Source organism: Pipistrellus kuhlii, unplaced genomic scaffold, assembly GCF_014108245.1.
Source record: "Pipistrellus kuhlii isolate mPipKuh1 unplaced genomic scaffold, mPipKuh1.p scaffold_m20_p_13, whole genome shotgun sequence".
Lineage (NCBI taxonomy): Eukaryota > Metazoa > Chordata > Mammalia > Chiroptera > Vespertilionidae > Pipistrellus > Pipistrellus kuhlii.
In genome coordinates this window covers 26,345,704-26,361,300 of record NW_023425438.1, presented here as the reverse complement: position 1 = coordinate 26,361,300, position 15,597 = coordinate 26,345,704, and the positions used below count along the sequence as shown (strand labels likewise).

At 47.5% G+C, this 15,597-nt stretch overlaps 1 protein-coding gene across 6 annotated transcripts in view; it reads right to left on the bottom strand.

Moving 5' to 3' along the window:
- CCDC85A (coiled-coil domain containing 85A) overlaps positions 1 to 9,520 on the bottom strand; it is a 160,072-nt gene extending 150,552 nt beyond the window's left edge. For 2 of the 6 annotated variants that reach the window (XM_036435376.2, XM_036435377.2), the window contains exon 1: positions 8,855 to 9,514. In XM_036435376.2, coding sequence (XP_036291269.1) covers positions 8,855 to 9,112 — 258 coding nt within the window. In that variant the 5' untranslated portion in view covers positions 9,113 to 9,514. Of the gene's footprint in view, positions 1 to 8,854 lie in introns of all 6 variants that reach the window. The other 4 variants (XM_036435372.2, XM_036435374.2, XM_036435373.2 and 1 more) reach the window with 4 other exon arrangements.
- Positions 9,521 to 15,597: the final 6,077 nt, after the last annotated feature.

Genomic DNA, 15,597 nt, shown 5'->3' with positions numbered 1-15,597 from the left:
TGGTGGGGGTGCGACCTGAGTGGCTACTTAAGACTTCCCCAGTTTTACAAAGCCCGGAAACTTCGGGCCTTGTGACTGCTGTCTAATCCAGAACCAGAGGTGCTCTAGTGGGGCCTTAATTCTCTTAAATTCAGATTGATTCCAATACTTTCCCTGCTACTGACTTAAAAATAAACTAGAGCCGAAACCGGTTTGGCTCAGTGGTAGAGCGTCGGTCTGTGGACTGAAAAGGTCCCGGGTTCGATTCCGGTCAAGGGCATGTACATTGGTTGCGGGCACATTCCCAGTGGGGGGTGTGCAGGAGGCAGCTGGTCGATGATTCTCTCTCATCGATGTTTCTAGCTCTCTATCCCTCTCCCTTCCTCTCTGTGAAAAATCAATAAAATATATTTTAAAATAAATAAATAAATAAATAAATAAACAAACAAACTAGAAAACATCTGTCAACCATGCCCTGCATCTCCAAAAATGATGCTCAAGGCCTGAGGAAGAAGAGGATCTGTGCAGCTTAGTGGTCAACTCCACTGCCAACTCTTGGCATCACCGTCGCCTATTTCCTTGTCTCTAACAACCATCCAATCCTTTGCTTCTCAATGCCACTTTCTGGTAGTGCCAAAAACTTCTCACCTGGCCTCCTTCTCTTGGCCTGCCTCTGTCCTTTGGTCTTCCCCATTCCTACACCTGCTCCAGTCCAAGCTGTCTTTGGCCAGACTGGTGTCCAAAAACACTCCCTGCAGGTTCTGTCTCTCCTGCATATGAACCCTTTTATAACCCTGCACATCACCTCCCCTTTGCCAGGGAAAATGAATGAACCATTGGCCACCTTTAACTTCCTCTTGGTCCGCTCACTCTGAACCCTGATTTTGTCTAGTTTTCTAATTAGAAAATATGATCCTCTCCCTTATATGAACTTATAAAAGGAGAAATTCCTCTAAGAAGACTCCCCCAACCCTAGAACGACACCTGGAGTACAGCAGCACCAGGAATGAATGAATGAAAGAATTTTCCCACTCTTCGCTTACTGCCTATAAGATACACTAGCTAGAGGACTTTTTTTTTTTTTTTAAGGTAGATATCTTAGCTTCTGGAGACCAGGGTTCATCCCAATGTTCTTATTTGCATATCTGACACATCTGGCAGGGTGCTTTGCATAGAGTAAACAATATGTGTTTACGGACTAACCAACTCTCTAAAGCCCTAGACTGTGTTCAAACAGGATAGAGCTCTAGCTACTGCCATGTTGGTAAGAGAATAAATTATCCCTTGTCACTGATGCTTTTTAAGGGAAATCAGAAGCTGTGGACATTCTGAGAAAATAATACTAAACAAAATTAACCTTTCTAAGCTTCAAAAACTATTCCACATTTAGTTCAATCCTGTCATTTCATAGAAATTTTAAGTCATGTTCTTCTAACTGTAACAAAATTTCCAACTGAAAATACTTTCCCGCTGACTATCCTACAACTATTTCTGATTTCTCCAGAACTGGGAAGTAAACAGGGCTTGTACTACCGCAGGCTTCAAGGAGTTAATGCCCTTTCCAAATGGAGTGAAACAAATACTTCTCAGTTCCAGCTGGGGGAGAAAGGATGGGTATTGGCCCATTCCCTTTCCTTCAGCACAGCTCCTTCTTCCTATTACTATTAGTTTTCCTGAGAACAGTATTTACTCTTCAATGCTGAGCTACTTTCTTTGCCTTCTGATGAACAGACAGTTAAGCAACCAGCTTGATAACAACCTTGTGAGCCAGCTTCTTCAAATCTGCCACATTAAGACTTGGGCTTTCTTTTAAAAAAAGCTAAAGGAGTTCATAACTGCCAAACCAGAATTATATGAATTGCTGAAGGGGGTTCTTTAGGAAGAGGAAGAAAATAAAGATTATGAACAACAAATATGTAACTATCAACAAGTGAATCTAAAAACCAAGGGAATTAAAAAACCTGATGAACAATATTAACTGTAGAATATAATAGAATCAGAGGTATGGAAGGAGAGTGACTGACAATTCTCGGGGAAAAGAGGAGTGGGGGGTGCGGGAAAAGACTGAACATAAACTGTGCACCTATGGATGAGGACAATGGGGGGGGGGAGAGGGTGAGTGGGAACTTGGTGGAGGGGGGGAAATGACGAACTTTTGTAATAATATGAACAATAAAGATTTATTTAAAAACAAAACAAAACATGAAGTGTTCTTGTAACGTTCCCATGTGCCACCAGACATTATCCTTCTGTTTAAAATGGACTTTTAAAAGATTAAACCATCTTATAGCACACAACCCAAAATTTTATTCATAGGACTCTCAAGTAATGTACCTGTGGTTAAAGTAGAATTGTTTTTGTTATTTTTCATCATTGCAGGATGGGAAATCAGTGTTTTGGGGAGCAAGGGGGAAATTAATGTGCTGCCAAGATCCACTTCCCCCAAACCCACCCCCGCTTCCTAAAATGCCAGGTCATAGCAGCTTGAGTGTTGGTACATGGTCAGCAATGAACAATGTGCTTCTCAGAAATACAGTTCCTTATAACATCAGAACCCTAATCTCTTCCCTCCACCCATTCCAGTAGCACATATTCTAACCAGAGAATGTCAACTAGCCAAAGAAAAGAACATCAGCCTATGTTGAACATTTATATCAGTATGGCCTTAAGAAAGCTATTTAACCTCGCTGGCATTTCTTCACCTGTGTATCAGTATCCCCACTTAGCAGATGGGAATAGTGAGACTCAAAGAAGTTAACAGTTTGCCCAAGCTACCCAGATTGCAGACTCCAAATCCTTTGTCTTTTCACTGCCCCATACTGCACTGCCTCTCAAATGTTTAAATACAAACAAGTCAGGCAGTGACTGGACAGAGTCACAGGCCCCTCAAAGAAAAAGAACTGATGCTCGCATCTCCCTAAGTCTACTGCTAAAAGGACACCTAGCAGCTTTGAAAATATATAGATCTAATTTCAAAGACAACTCACAAAGGGCATAAAAAAAAAAAAAAGAAAAAGTGTTATGGCTTTAATTACCCTAAAATTTAGTCCTCACTTGAGAATCCCAAACATCAAAAGAAAAAGGAAAAAAAATCTTCCTTCCAGAAGTATTCAGCCAACCGCATTAATAGATGAGGAAAGCTCTGAGCCAAGATGGTGAAGAGAAGGGAGATGATTGACCTCTGAGCAGGGTCTAAAACAGCCTCTTGAGAGGTGGGTTAGAGGTCTTGCAGATACCACCTTGCAGCTTCAGGGATGGTGGGAAGGAAGAGTAGAGGCTATGTCAGAATGTAACCAGACCCCATCATTTTTTAACTTGATAATGAGGTGGGATGGGAAGTCTTTTAATGCCAGGTCACAAAGCTAGGCCACCAGGAGATGTTCCTACTTGGAGTGTGACCACTTTTAACTGGACTAATAAGTGTTTTTCTGAATGAGGCCAGAGGATAAAGACCACCCCCCACAACCACCATCACCACCGTGCACACAGTGATTACACATACACAGTCAATCCACACAAGTTAAAAGAACGTTCAAGTATTTCTGAGCTATTATGTCAATGTGCCGTATTATTAATTGACTAATAAATTTAAAACTCTTCCAAGTCACGTTATTGTTCATACCCTGGAAGATTAAATTGGAGGGTTATAAATCACACTTTTTCTTTTTCAACTTTGCCTAAGCAACTGGGATCCTGGAGATGTGTTCTCTCCTGGTGAGAATAACTACCATTTTTTGTAGTCAAGTCCATTGTTAAGTCTTCCCCTACTTTATCATAACTTATTGTCACAACCCCCTAGGAAATGGTTATTTTTTAAAATAATTTTATTTTTTAATCACCAGTTGACATACAATATAATATTAGTTTCAGGTGTACCCCCAGTGATTAGACATTATATAACTTACTAAGTGATCATCCCAATAAATCCCATAGCCATCTGACATCATACATACTGGTTAGATTATGGACTATATTCTCTGTGCTGTACTTTATATCCCATCATTATTCTGTTACTACCAATTCGTACTTCTTAATCCCCTCACCTTTTTCACCCATTGCCCCAACACCCATTTCTTCTGGCAACTGTCAAAATGTTCACTGTATCTATGAGTCTGTTTCTGTTCTGCTTGTTTATTTTGTTATTTTAGATTCAATTGTTGATAGATATGTATTTATTGACATTTTATTCTTCATGTTTTTTAAATCTTTTCCCTAATCTTCTTCTTCTTATAAGAAGACCCTTTAACTGACATTTCATGTAATACTGGTTTATGGCGATGAACTCTTTTAGCTTTTTCTTGTCTGGGAAGCTCTTTATATGCCTTTTGATTCTCACTGATAGCTTTGCTGGGTAGAGTAATCTGGCTATAGGTCCTTGCTTTTTTTTTATTTAATTATAAGAATAGTTTACTTACTTTTAAGTATATATCTACTGGAGAAAGTAATGAAGAGAGAGAGAGAGAGAGAGAGAGAGAGAGAGAGAGAGAGAGAGAGAGAGAGAGAGAGAGAAAGAAATGATGAAAATCATTTGTCAGCCGCCTCCTGCACACCAAACACTAGGGTTTGAGCCAGAAACAATGGCATGTGTCCTGACTAGGAATTGAACCATGACCTCCTGATTCATAGATCAATGCTCAAATATTGAGCCATGCTAGCCAAGTAGGTTTATTAATTTTTAGAGATTGAAGAAGGGAGCAGGAGAAAAACATAGATACAAGAGTGCAACATTGCATAGGTCCTTACTTTTCATCACTTTGAATATTTATTGCCAAACCCTTCTAGCCTGCAAAATTTCAGTTGAGAAGTTAGCTGACAATCTTATGGGAGCTCCCTTGTAGGTAAGTAACTACTTTTCTTTTGCTGCTTTTAAGATTCTCCCTCTGTGTTTAAAATTTTGCATTTTAATTATGATGTTTCTTGGTGTGAGCCTCTTTGGATTCATCTTGTTTGGGATTCTCTGTGCTTCCTGGACTTGAATGTCTATTTCCTTCACCAGATTGGGGAAGTTTACCGTCACTATTTTTTTTAAATAGGTTTTCAATTTCTTGCTCTCTCCTTCCAGCACCCCCATGAAGCAAATATTAGAATCCTTAAAGTTGTCCCAAAGGCTCTTTACACTATCCTCATTTTTTTTTTTCTTTTTCCTTTTTGCTATTCTGATTGAGTGTTTTTTGCTTTCTAATATTCCAAATTGTTGTTCTGATTCTTGGCTTCATCCACTCTACTGTTGATTCCCCTTAATTTATTCTTCATTTCAATTAATGTATCCTTCATTTCTGACTGGTTCTTTCTTATGGTTTCCGTGTACTATTTTATACTGATAAAGTTCTGACTAAGTTCATCTACTCTTTCCTTAAGTTCGTTGAGCAGCCTTTCAACTAGTGTTTTGAACTCTGCATCTAATAGATTATTTCTATCCATCTTGTTTAGTTCTCTTTCTGGAGTTTTGTTCTTTTCCTTTATTTGGGACATTTGTCTCCTTATTTTGGCAACCTCCCTGTGTTTGTTTCTATGTATTACGTAGAGCTGCTATATCTCGCAGGCTTGGTAGAATAGCCTAATGTAATAGGTATCCTATGGGGTCCTGTGGCACAGCCTCCCCATTCACCTAACCTGGGCACTCCAGGTGTGCTTCCCCCTGTGGGCTGTGTACACCCTCCTGTTGTAGTTGAGCCTTGATTACTGTTGGCACATCAATGGGAGGGATTGACCCCCAGGCCTATCACCTGCAAGCATTGGCTGCAGCTATCATGGAGGACCAGCAGTGCAGTGGCCCAACCCAAGGAGCAGGAATTTAGAGGGGCTCTGATGCCCGCGGAGTTCAACACTTGTGTGAGTCACTTGGGGAGGTGGTTGGGTGGTGCTTAGATGTGGTCTGAAGCTGTCCACCAGGCTCACTGGCTCTGGAGCCTCCCAGAAGGTGCAGGCCAAGGGTGGCCACCATCTGTGTTCTACCAGGAGCCATCTGGTATGAGCAACAAAGTGACTGCAGAAACCTGCCACTCTTCTGGGTTTGGAGGTGCCCAGGTGTGGCCAAGCTGCAAACCAAGGCTGACTGCCACTTGTGCTGGCCCTGGGGACACTTAGAAAGCAGTACAGGGCATGCCAAGACTAGATGCTGCTTATTTGAGAAATTTTAGAAAACTCAGAAGTGTGAGCCAAGACAGGCCATTCACATGGAAAAACCACTGGAAACAGCCTGTGTGGGCCCAAAAGTTGGTGGGGCAGGGTCTCTCAGGAAATCACCAGGGCAGGACAAACAATGATAGTCAGGTTGATGAGAGACTCGGATTTGATACCTGCCTGCCAGGTCTATGGGGGAAGGGCTCAGAAAAGGCACAATAGCTTCTGCCAGCACTTCTATCTGGAAGAAAGCTGTCCCTCCAGCTCTCGCCTGGATGCCGGACAATATACCGTATTTTTCGGACCATAAGACGCTCCGGACCATAAGACGCACCAGTTTTTAGAGAAGGGAAATGAAGAAAAAAAGATGCTGAAACAAATAGTGTCCTAAAATATTTTATGTGCATTAAAACCCAACATCACAGTCATAAACACATGTAATCAACCCTGTAAAGTAAACAGCAGCATTTAGAACCATTTTAGACCCGAGCAAGCACACAGAGACCACACAGAGCCGGGCAAGTAAAAAAACTTTTTTTTTAAAGAATATGTGTAGGCTATATTTGGACCATAAGACGCAGGGACTTTTCCCCCCCACTTTTGGGGGGAAAAAGTGCGTCTTATGGTCCGAAAAATACGGTAGTTACTTCCTGGATGTCCCTTGTGCCTTTCCAGCTGCTTCCCTAGTGTTGGAACTCAAAGGGAGTGAATCCAAGTAAATTCATGTTTAGATCCTTTAAGAGAAACTGCCTGGGACTCCAGCAGCCCTCTTTCTCACTCAGCCAAAATCCCTGCTGCACTTTACAGCCAGAAGTTATGTGGCTCTCTCTTCCCAGAATTGGAACTCTGGGCTGGGACGTTCTGGTGTGGGGCTGGGACCTCTCGTTACTCTGGGCATCTCTGAAGCTGAGATATACCTTCCAATTTTTTTCCTGGGTGACACCTGAGTGTGGACCAGGCTGTTGGGTCTCCACCCCTCCTACTAGTGTCAATGTGGCTTCTTCTTAAAATCCTTGGTTGTAGGACTGCCATTCAGCTAGATTTCCAGTAGTTCTGAATGATGGTTGTCCTGTAGTTTAATTGTATTTTTGATGTCTGGAGATAATAATTATCGTAGCATTTTACTGATGAGTAAAATGAGGTTCTGAGAAATGAATGAACCAAACTCATCCTCCTGGCAAATGAGGTCTTTAAATACAAACCCACCTCTGAGATGATATTCCCACTACCCTAGCCTGTCTAATCTCACAAGAGTCTGGTACTTTAAATACTAAATACTCCATTAGTGATGAATTAAGCCAAAGGAGAAAAAGCCTTGGTATTTTTCTGACCGTGGGATCTTCTTAATGGCATCCACTCTAGGGACTACATGACAGTCAGTTGGGGCCTCGGGGAAGGACCAACCCCACCTGGACTGGGTCCAGCACGCAGGTGCGGACCTGGCATTCCGCTCCTCCCCCTCCTCTCCCTCCTCTCCCCTCCTCTCCCCTCCTCTCCGCCCTGGAATCCCAGGGCTGGGGTGCTAGGCCATGGAGAAAGTGTCTGCAGCCTGAGCAGTGGGTGGGAGTGGAAAGGGGACAAGAACAGCGTGTGCCTGCTGGAATTTGCTCCCTAAGGTCCCTGCAGTGATTGCGTTTGAGTCTGGCTTCCTATAAACAAAAGCAGAACAATGAGAGGAAGGAATACCAGGAGGCACCAGCACCAGCAGTCAGGAGAGGAAACTCGCTCCTTGTGCACGCCCGCAGGGCGGCTCCAGGCCGCTGGTGGGGGGCAGCCGGCCTGCAGGCACACTGCAGGCACATGCAGAGCTCTCCAAGGAGAAAAGAAAGTTTGGGGAGAACAGATACTGTTTTTCCTTTTTCTTTTTCTTTTCTTTTTCCTAGTAGCAAAGCGGGGGGTGGGGGGGGGGGTGGAGAATGGAGCTGCCTGGCTCAAAAAGCAAGCATCACTGACACTCGGAGTAACCTTTCAAAACCCTGCGCCTCCCATGCTGAGTCCTTTTGCTGCTCCCACCATAGAAGGTTAAATTAAAATAAAACGGGGAGGGGGGTACTGGGGGCCTGACACACTCAGATGACGCCATTCGAATCCGGGGAGAAGGAAGGCACGGGAACAGGTAGAGAACGCGGTGAAGGCAGAGCTTAAGCTCTCAGGCTCCGGGTGATACCCGCCAGCTCCGAGGGCGGCGCCCGCAGCTTTCCCCGGAACGCGCCCCCCCGGCCCCGCGCCCTGGCACTGGCACCTCGTCCTCACCCTCCGCCCGCCAGGGAGGTCGTGCGCCGCAGCAGCCTTTTCGTCCGCCCCATCCCCAAGGGCGAAGATGCCCTAGACCAGCTCCCTCGCTTGCCTTCCCCCTGCAGGTATGTCACACAGCACCTGACCCGAAGCATCCCGCGTCCCCATCACCTCCTCCCAGCCGCTCAGCATCCCGGGGGCCCACTCCTCCTCCTCCCGCCACAGCGGACCCCAAGAGGGAGATCGCAGCTGGGCATCCCAATGGGAAAGAGCTCAAGAGCTCGACGCCTCCAAAGTTTGTGAAAGTTTGCAAAGGGCGGGGATGGGGTACAGGGTGAGGTGCTGACCTGGAGAATGGGGAGGATCACCTGTGGACGGAGGGAGGGAGGGAGGGAGGGAGGGAAAGTTAGCCTGGCCCCACCTCCCGGGGTGCCCCGCTGCTCCCCACAATGTGGGACCTCCCCTCCCCTCTCCTCCCTCCCCCTCCCCTCCGCTCCCCTCCCCGCCCCGCGCTCACCTTGAGCCCGCGGATCTCGCCCAGGTGCAGCTGCAGGCGGCGGTTCACCTCGCGGATGAGGTTGCTGTGGTCCAGCATCGCGCTCACCTTCTCGGCCTCGGCGCGCCGCAGGCTGCGGACCAGCTCCTCCTTGCTCCACTGCAGCAGCTCCTCGTCCGACACTTTGGACAGGTCCTCCACGGCGGCAGGCGGGCCGGCCGGGGCCGGGGGACAACTTTCCGCCGCCGCCGCCGCCCCGCCTCCGGCCGCCTTCGACATGGTGTCCGCGCGGGTGGCAGGTGCGAGCGGGTGCGAGAGGCAAAGCAGCGACTCCCCAAGGCGCGGGCGCAGCGGGGCCGCCTCCGCCCACACCCTGCGCGCTCGCTCCGGGGCGAGTCAGCGGCGCCGCCGCCCGGGAGCCGCGGGGCTGGGGCGACGAGGCTCGCGCTGGGCGGCCATCCTACCTCGCCATCCCCGCGCGCCTCCGGGGCCCGGCCGCCTCTCGCGCGCCGCCGCCGAGGCGCGTCCCAACTGCGCGCAAGTCCATGGCGAGGGGCGCGGAGGGGGGCGCCCCGCCCCGGTGCCCCTGACCGCTCCTCCTGCGCCCTAATTCGAGACGGTCGCCCCCCACAATCTGGCACACACACGCGGGCGCCGGTCTTCCCCTGGTCGCTTCTCTCCTCTCCGGACCCCGCGGCACCTCCGGGGCTGCCGGCTGCGCTCCTCCGGTCGCCTCTGCTGCGCCCTCCGCCGCTCCTGGGCTGCTGCTGGGGGAAGCCGTGGATTCGCGGAGTGGAGCCGTGGGGGAATGGGGGGGGGGGGGGGGTTGGGGGTGGTCTGGACCGGTAGGAGGAGGAGCCTGGAAACCCGGAGGGGCCCCCCCTGCAGCCGGTCGCCCCTCCCGCGCCGGCCGGACGCTGCAGTGACTCTACAGCATCCCGGGCCCTGGAGGTGCGCCCCCCGCTATTCCGCCGGGGAAGGTCGGGGGCGCGGCTCCTCCTGCGCTGGGACGCGGAGGGAAGGGAAGGGGGGCGGGGGGGGGGGGGGGCGTCCGGCTGTGGAAGGCTCGCGCGCGCCACCGTGTGGCCAAAGGAGCTCCCTCCGCACACCAGGCAGGGCCAAAAGGAGCGAAGCTTGGTATTTGGAGGATTTGGGATTCAGGAAAGATGGGTAGCAGGGCCTGGCCTGAGGGGTAGCCGTCCGTTCCTACTTTGGAGGAAAGAAGAAGGATCGGTGGGGGAAGGAGGGGGTGGGGCGTTTTGGGGAAGGAACATTTTTAAAAATCCTCAAGCTCTGGAAAGGGGAAAGAGAGGCCTCAGGGCACTGCTCCTTAGACACTACCCACCCCCAGGCCTTTGTCTTTTCTAAAAGCCCACGACTTTGCTAAGAAGCTTCAGGGGAAGGAGCTGGGTCTTTTACATTTTTATGTGGAAAACATCAAAGCCTTAAAGGGGAAAATGAAATACCTTCATCTCCTACTTCCGAGGCCTGGATTTTAAGGTCAGGTCACCTTGCCTTCTGAGAGAAGCATGGTTCCTTAGGCGAGCTGAAATGCCAGCCAAGATTTCCATTTTCCTCTGTGCTGCTGGCTGCCCTTATCAGTTCAGCTTATTATGATGGTAATTTCTACTAGGGGGTGCCCAGGGCCCCTCGGTTATCTTTGGGCTACAAGAGTCCCTTCCACCCTCCCCATTCCACCTTCCCCATTCCACCCTCCTGTGAAGTTGTATGGAACCATCTCTGAGCTGAAAACGTTTCTTGGATTTGCTCTAGTAGGTGAGTGCTCTCCTCTCCGGGTGGAGACAGAGCCAGAAAACTGCAAGGACTCACCCCTCCGGAGCATCACGGAACCAGGGAATCCTCTCCACCTGGATGCACACTGAAATTCAAGTTCCTCCACCAGCTAGTCTGTGTGTCCCCTGACAAAGCAGCCACCTGCTAAGAGATGGCCAGTCGGGAACTTTGAGACCTGGTTCCTGGAGAGCAAGGGAAGCTGGTGCTGCCCTCTGACCCAGACAGCCCTAAAGGTCCCCTCAGCCTGACTAAACTTTAGACACTTTAGCCGGGTTTCTTCCTGGCTCTAGGTCCCTGCTCACCCTTTCCTTACAGCACTTCCTTTAGAAGACTCCCTTGTAAATTATCCCTCTGCTCTTGAGAGGTAGCTCTCCCAGCTTCTCACCAGGTTTACCACCCAGGAGGTTTACCTCAAAGGACAGGGAAACCATCAGGGAAGATAGGGCCGCTCTATCCCAGTCCCTGTGGGAGGGTAGAAGACTAACTTCTGGGAATGCTGTTTAGCAAACACATATGGCCTGAACACATTGACCAACTCCATCTCCTGCTCCCAACGTCCTCCAGTCCTCAGTCCTTTCCCAATAGCACATCTCAGGGCTTAAGGACCCGCTTGCTTTTTTATGTCAGTACAGTTAAATTCTCATTCTCTCTCTCTCTCTCTCTCTCTCTCTCTCTCTCTCTCTCTCTCTCCCTCTCTCCCTCTCTCCTTCTCTCCCTCTCTCTCTCCCTTCTTCCCCCCTCCCCCATTGCAATTGTCTTGAATGAAGTCTTCCTTTCCTGTTTAACTATGTCCAGTGCAGTATTTCTTCGACACCCCCCCCTTTCTCTCATATACACAAAAGGCTCTCAACACAGTTGGCACAGGGAGGGGAAATGTAAGTCAGAACAATTAGAGCTCCCATCCCCGCCACTTGTTAGTTCTTCTCTTCGAACAAATCATCTAACCTCAGGCAGCTCATGAGATAATGTAGGTGAAGTGCTTATCAAGTTATGTAGAAATGCAACTTTATCATTCCTGATTATAATACATTTGGGTAGCTCCTTATCTGGAAATAGCAATGCCTACATCTGTGTTTTTGTTGTTTTTTGCTTTCACACGTTTGTTCCTCCAGAGTCCTTCTCTAAAACAAAAGTCAGCCCCCCTTTGCTGCTAACTGTCTTAGACGATTTAACACCTACGAAGACATCATAAGGTAGATAGGTGGCTGAGGAGCATCTGGACTTGTGTTAAGAGGACAAGGAAGAAAGAAACCAAAGGAAAATTTCTCCACAAGTTTATATAACCAGCAGCTGCTTACTGCTGGACTAGATCACCTTAATGAGGTTTTAACATTTTGAAGGGGAACAAGTTTTGCCTTTTGGGATGTTGTTTTTAAGCTGTTTATTAAGAAACAAAAGACTCATTGTTTAAAAAAAAAAAAAAAAAAAAAAAAACACTTTGACTACTCCCTCCTTTCCTGCCCAAGAGAGTCTGATAGAAAAACTAGGATGTTCCCTTAGCCTAATTTGAATTGTAAGAGGGCTTTAGGCAGGGGCCTGTGACCTAGATATCCCTATGTCCCATTGTTTCTGAGTTGCCTAGCAAGAATTTGTCTGCCATGTATGTTCCACTTTAAAAAAAAAAAATACATATATATATATATATATATATATATATATATATATATATATATAAATTAATTTTAGAGGTGAAGGGAGAGGGAGAGATAGAAATATCAATGCTGAAAATCATTGATTGGCTGCCTCCTGCGTGCCCCCTACTAGGGATCAAGCCTGGAACCAAGGCATGTACCCTTGACCAGAATTGAACCTGGGACCCTTTAGTCCACAGGCCAACACTCTATCTGCTGAGCCAAACCAGCCACTTTTCCTCATCTACCTGTAAATTGCTCATTCTCACAACGTGTCTTCACGTTGGTAAGGTCATGTGTGGTGACAGGAACTTTACTTGGCTATTAACAACAGACAAAAAAACAGCCTGGCTGGTGTGGCTCAGTGGTTGAGTGTCAACCTATGAACCAGGAGGTCACAGTTCAATTCCTGGTCAGGGCAAATGCCCCAGATGTGGGCTCAATCCCTAGCAGGAGGTGTGCAGGAGGCAGCCAATCATCATTCTATCATTGACATTTCTCCCTCTCTGAAATAAAAATACATATATATTTTTAAAACAGACAAAAATAGTCACTTAACCTGTTAAGCTCCCAGCTTGTTTTGTCTTCCGGACAGAAAGTATAGTGTCAGTCACCGGTGACTGACTGGGCGCTTAACGTGTTAAATGAGGGCATTTACTTTCTCTCACATAACCAGTCTTCTAAAGCAGGCGATGGAGGGTGGTATGGTATCTTTTTTTTTCTTTTTTTTTATTAAGGTATTATATATATGTGGTATCTTTATGATCTCATCAAAGACAGGCTCCCTTTCTCCCTCCACTCAGCCATCTTGAGCATAGCGGCCTCTTAGCCACAAAATACCTGCTGGAGCTCCAGGCATCCATCTGCACTTGAGGCAGAGAGAGGTTAGGAGCAAATGATAAAAAAGCACATGTCCCAATGAAAAAAATTTTCTGATAATACAACCTAGTGAATCTCATTTATATCCAGGGTTTCCCTTCCAGCTGCAAGGGAAGCTAGGTGGAAAATGCTTAATTAAGCACATTAGTGACAAGTAACATCAGAGCTGATTTGGTAAAAATAAGAAAACAGATATTGGATAGGCAACTGCACACCTTAGCAGTGGACAGACAGTAAATGGGGGCATCTACACACCAGCCATAAGTGACTAAGTCGTTCTGAAATAACTGTTCCATTGCAGCTCACTAGTTCCCAGCCCACATTCTTACTATGTCTCACCTGAACCTCACAACGCTAGCATCTCGTCTCTCAAATCTGCTTTCCACACAACTACACAAGTGAATTATATAAAAAAAAAAAAAAAAGTCAAGTCCAGCTGCTTCACCCCTAAGAATCACTGCTCATCATTCTTCACAAACTTGCCTGTATAATTCATGCCACTCCGGCATGTGACTGTGTAGAAGGTCCCACTAAGGGGCCGAGTGAACTCCCTTCCCTAATGACACTGCTTGGCCTTGGCACTTGCTTCGCTAATGGACTGTGGGTGCGTTCTTTCTCTGAGGAGGCCTCCACAGACATCCGTCTGCTCACCCTCCTGTACTTCAGGCTTCACTGGGAGAGGAGCTCACCCTGGTGGTGGCTGTTCCTTCAGCCTGTGCCCCATCCAGGGTCACCTCGGGCAACCTGCAGTGTAACCACCCTCCCTTCACAAACCACATGTGCCTGGCGACTCCTATACTAGACACCACAGCTCTATGTGATGGGGGAAGGAAGTGGAAGAATGAGGGTGGCACCCCAATGACTTCCCAGAAGATACCCCAGGAATCTGTGCATGTTACCCTATATGGCAATGGAGGGCTTTGCAGAGGTGTTTACGTTAAGCATCATGATTTAGAACCATCATTTTACCTCATCCCAATGGGCCTCAGATGCAACCACATCTCTTCTCATAGGAGGGAGCTGCGGAGCTTCCCCAGACAGAGGAGAAGGAGATGTAACCACAGAGGCAGGGATTGGAATGATGAGGCCACAAGAAATGCTGGCAGCCACTAGGAACTGGGAGAGCCAAGGAATGGATTCTCCTTAAAGCCTTGGAGGAAACACAGCCCTTCTAACACCTTGATTTTAGTCCAGTATGACTTGCTTCAGATTTCTGGCCTCCTGTGAGAAAATAAATTCCTGTTGTTTTAAGCCACTAAATGTGTGGCCACAAATCGGAAACCGATACAGCACCATTTATATATATAACAAAGCACTTCCTTTTTATCTGTATTGTAGTTATCACAGTCTTTCTTCTTTCATAGCTAGTTGGATACCTATTGATTTTTTTCTTCCTGGAGGGCAAGAACTTGTCATTCATCAGTGGACCCTCCACCATGCCCAGCAAGTGTTGGCTGTAGGAGCACAGCCGAGACTGTTCAGGTGCATCTGAGCTCGGCCACTGGGGCGCCCAGGTACTGGTGTGAACTCAGGAAAAGCACAAAATAAAAAGGCCACCTCCTGAAGGGATGGCTAAATGGGAAAGCAGCAGATCACAAACATCCCAGAAGTCTACGTTAGTGCTGCCTGGCCTGGTCTCACTTGAAGTGTCTTTGAGAAGCCGAAACCCCAGGGGTTAAGGAAGGAAAGGAAGTGCTAAAAGCAGGCACTGCCTAGCAGGTCTGAACTGTGAAACAGACTCCAGTGGAACTGGCCCACCCCTGCCCCGCGCAGACCCACCAGGATCTGGAAGTTTCCAGCCCCTTTGCTAAACTGCCTGACATAGTTAAGCGTCTCACAAGTGAAAATGCCTCTTCACACATTTGCTCATTACGATTGCTTTTCACCTAACACAAAAATCAGCTGCCCTGAGGGTGTGCAAGTTTGATTAGGAAGACTGCTGCTGCTCTTCAGTAGACAAACAATCTCCCGGCAGCATTAATATCTCCTGGGATTTGGGCTTATAATGTGCCCCCATATAATTAAAAATGACAAATGACAGCAGAAGTTGAGGCACACTCATGGTCTTTCCGAATGGAATCTTCCAAAGCACCGTATCGCACTGTGACTGGATAAGGATGATCATGGGCGAGCCTGCTGAGTCCCAGGCCCAGGCCAGACTAACCTAGTGAACATGGACTGTCACCCTGAGGACCACCTTCACCAGAAGAAATAGGCAGAGTCTGAGGCCTAGGCAGGGGGCTCAGCCCACAACCTTCCAGGCAGCCTTCAAAGAAAGAAGAGCACAAGGGTCTCCAGTGATGTGTTCAGTGAGACCCAGGCTTTTGGCATTAGCCTTGAAGCAAGCAGGGTCTGAAGGTGACAGAAAGGGAGACTTTTGCCTTGGTCACCTAGGGTAGAATCTCTAATTTCAGAATAATTTGCAAGGAAGGGAACTGTGAATTGTTTATTTGGTTTGCC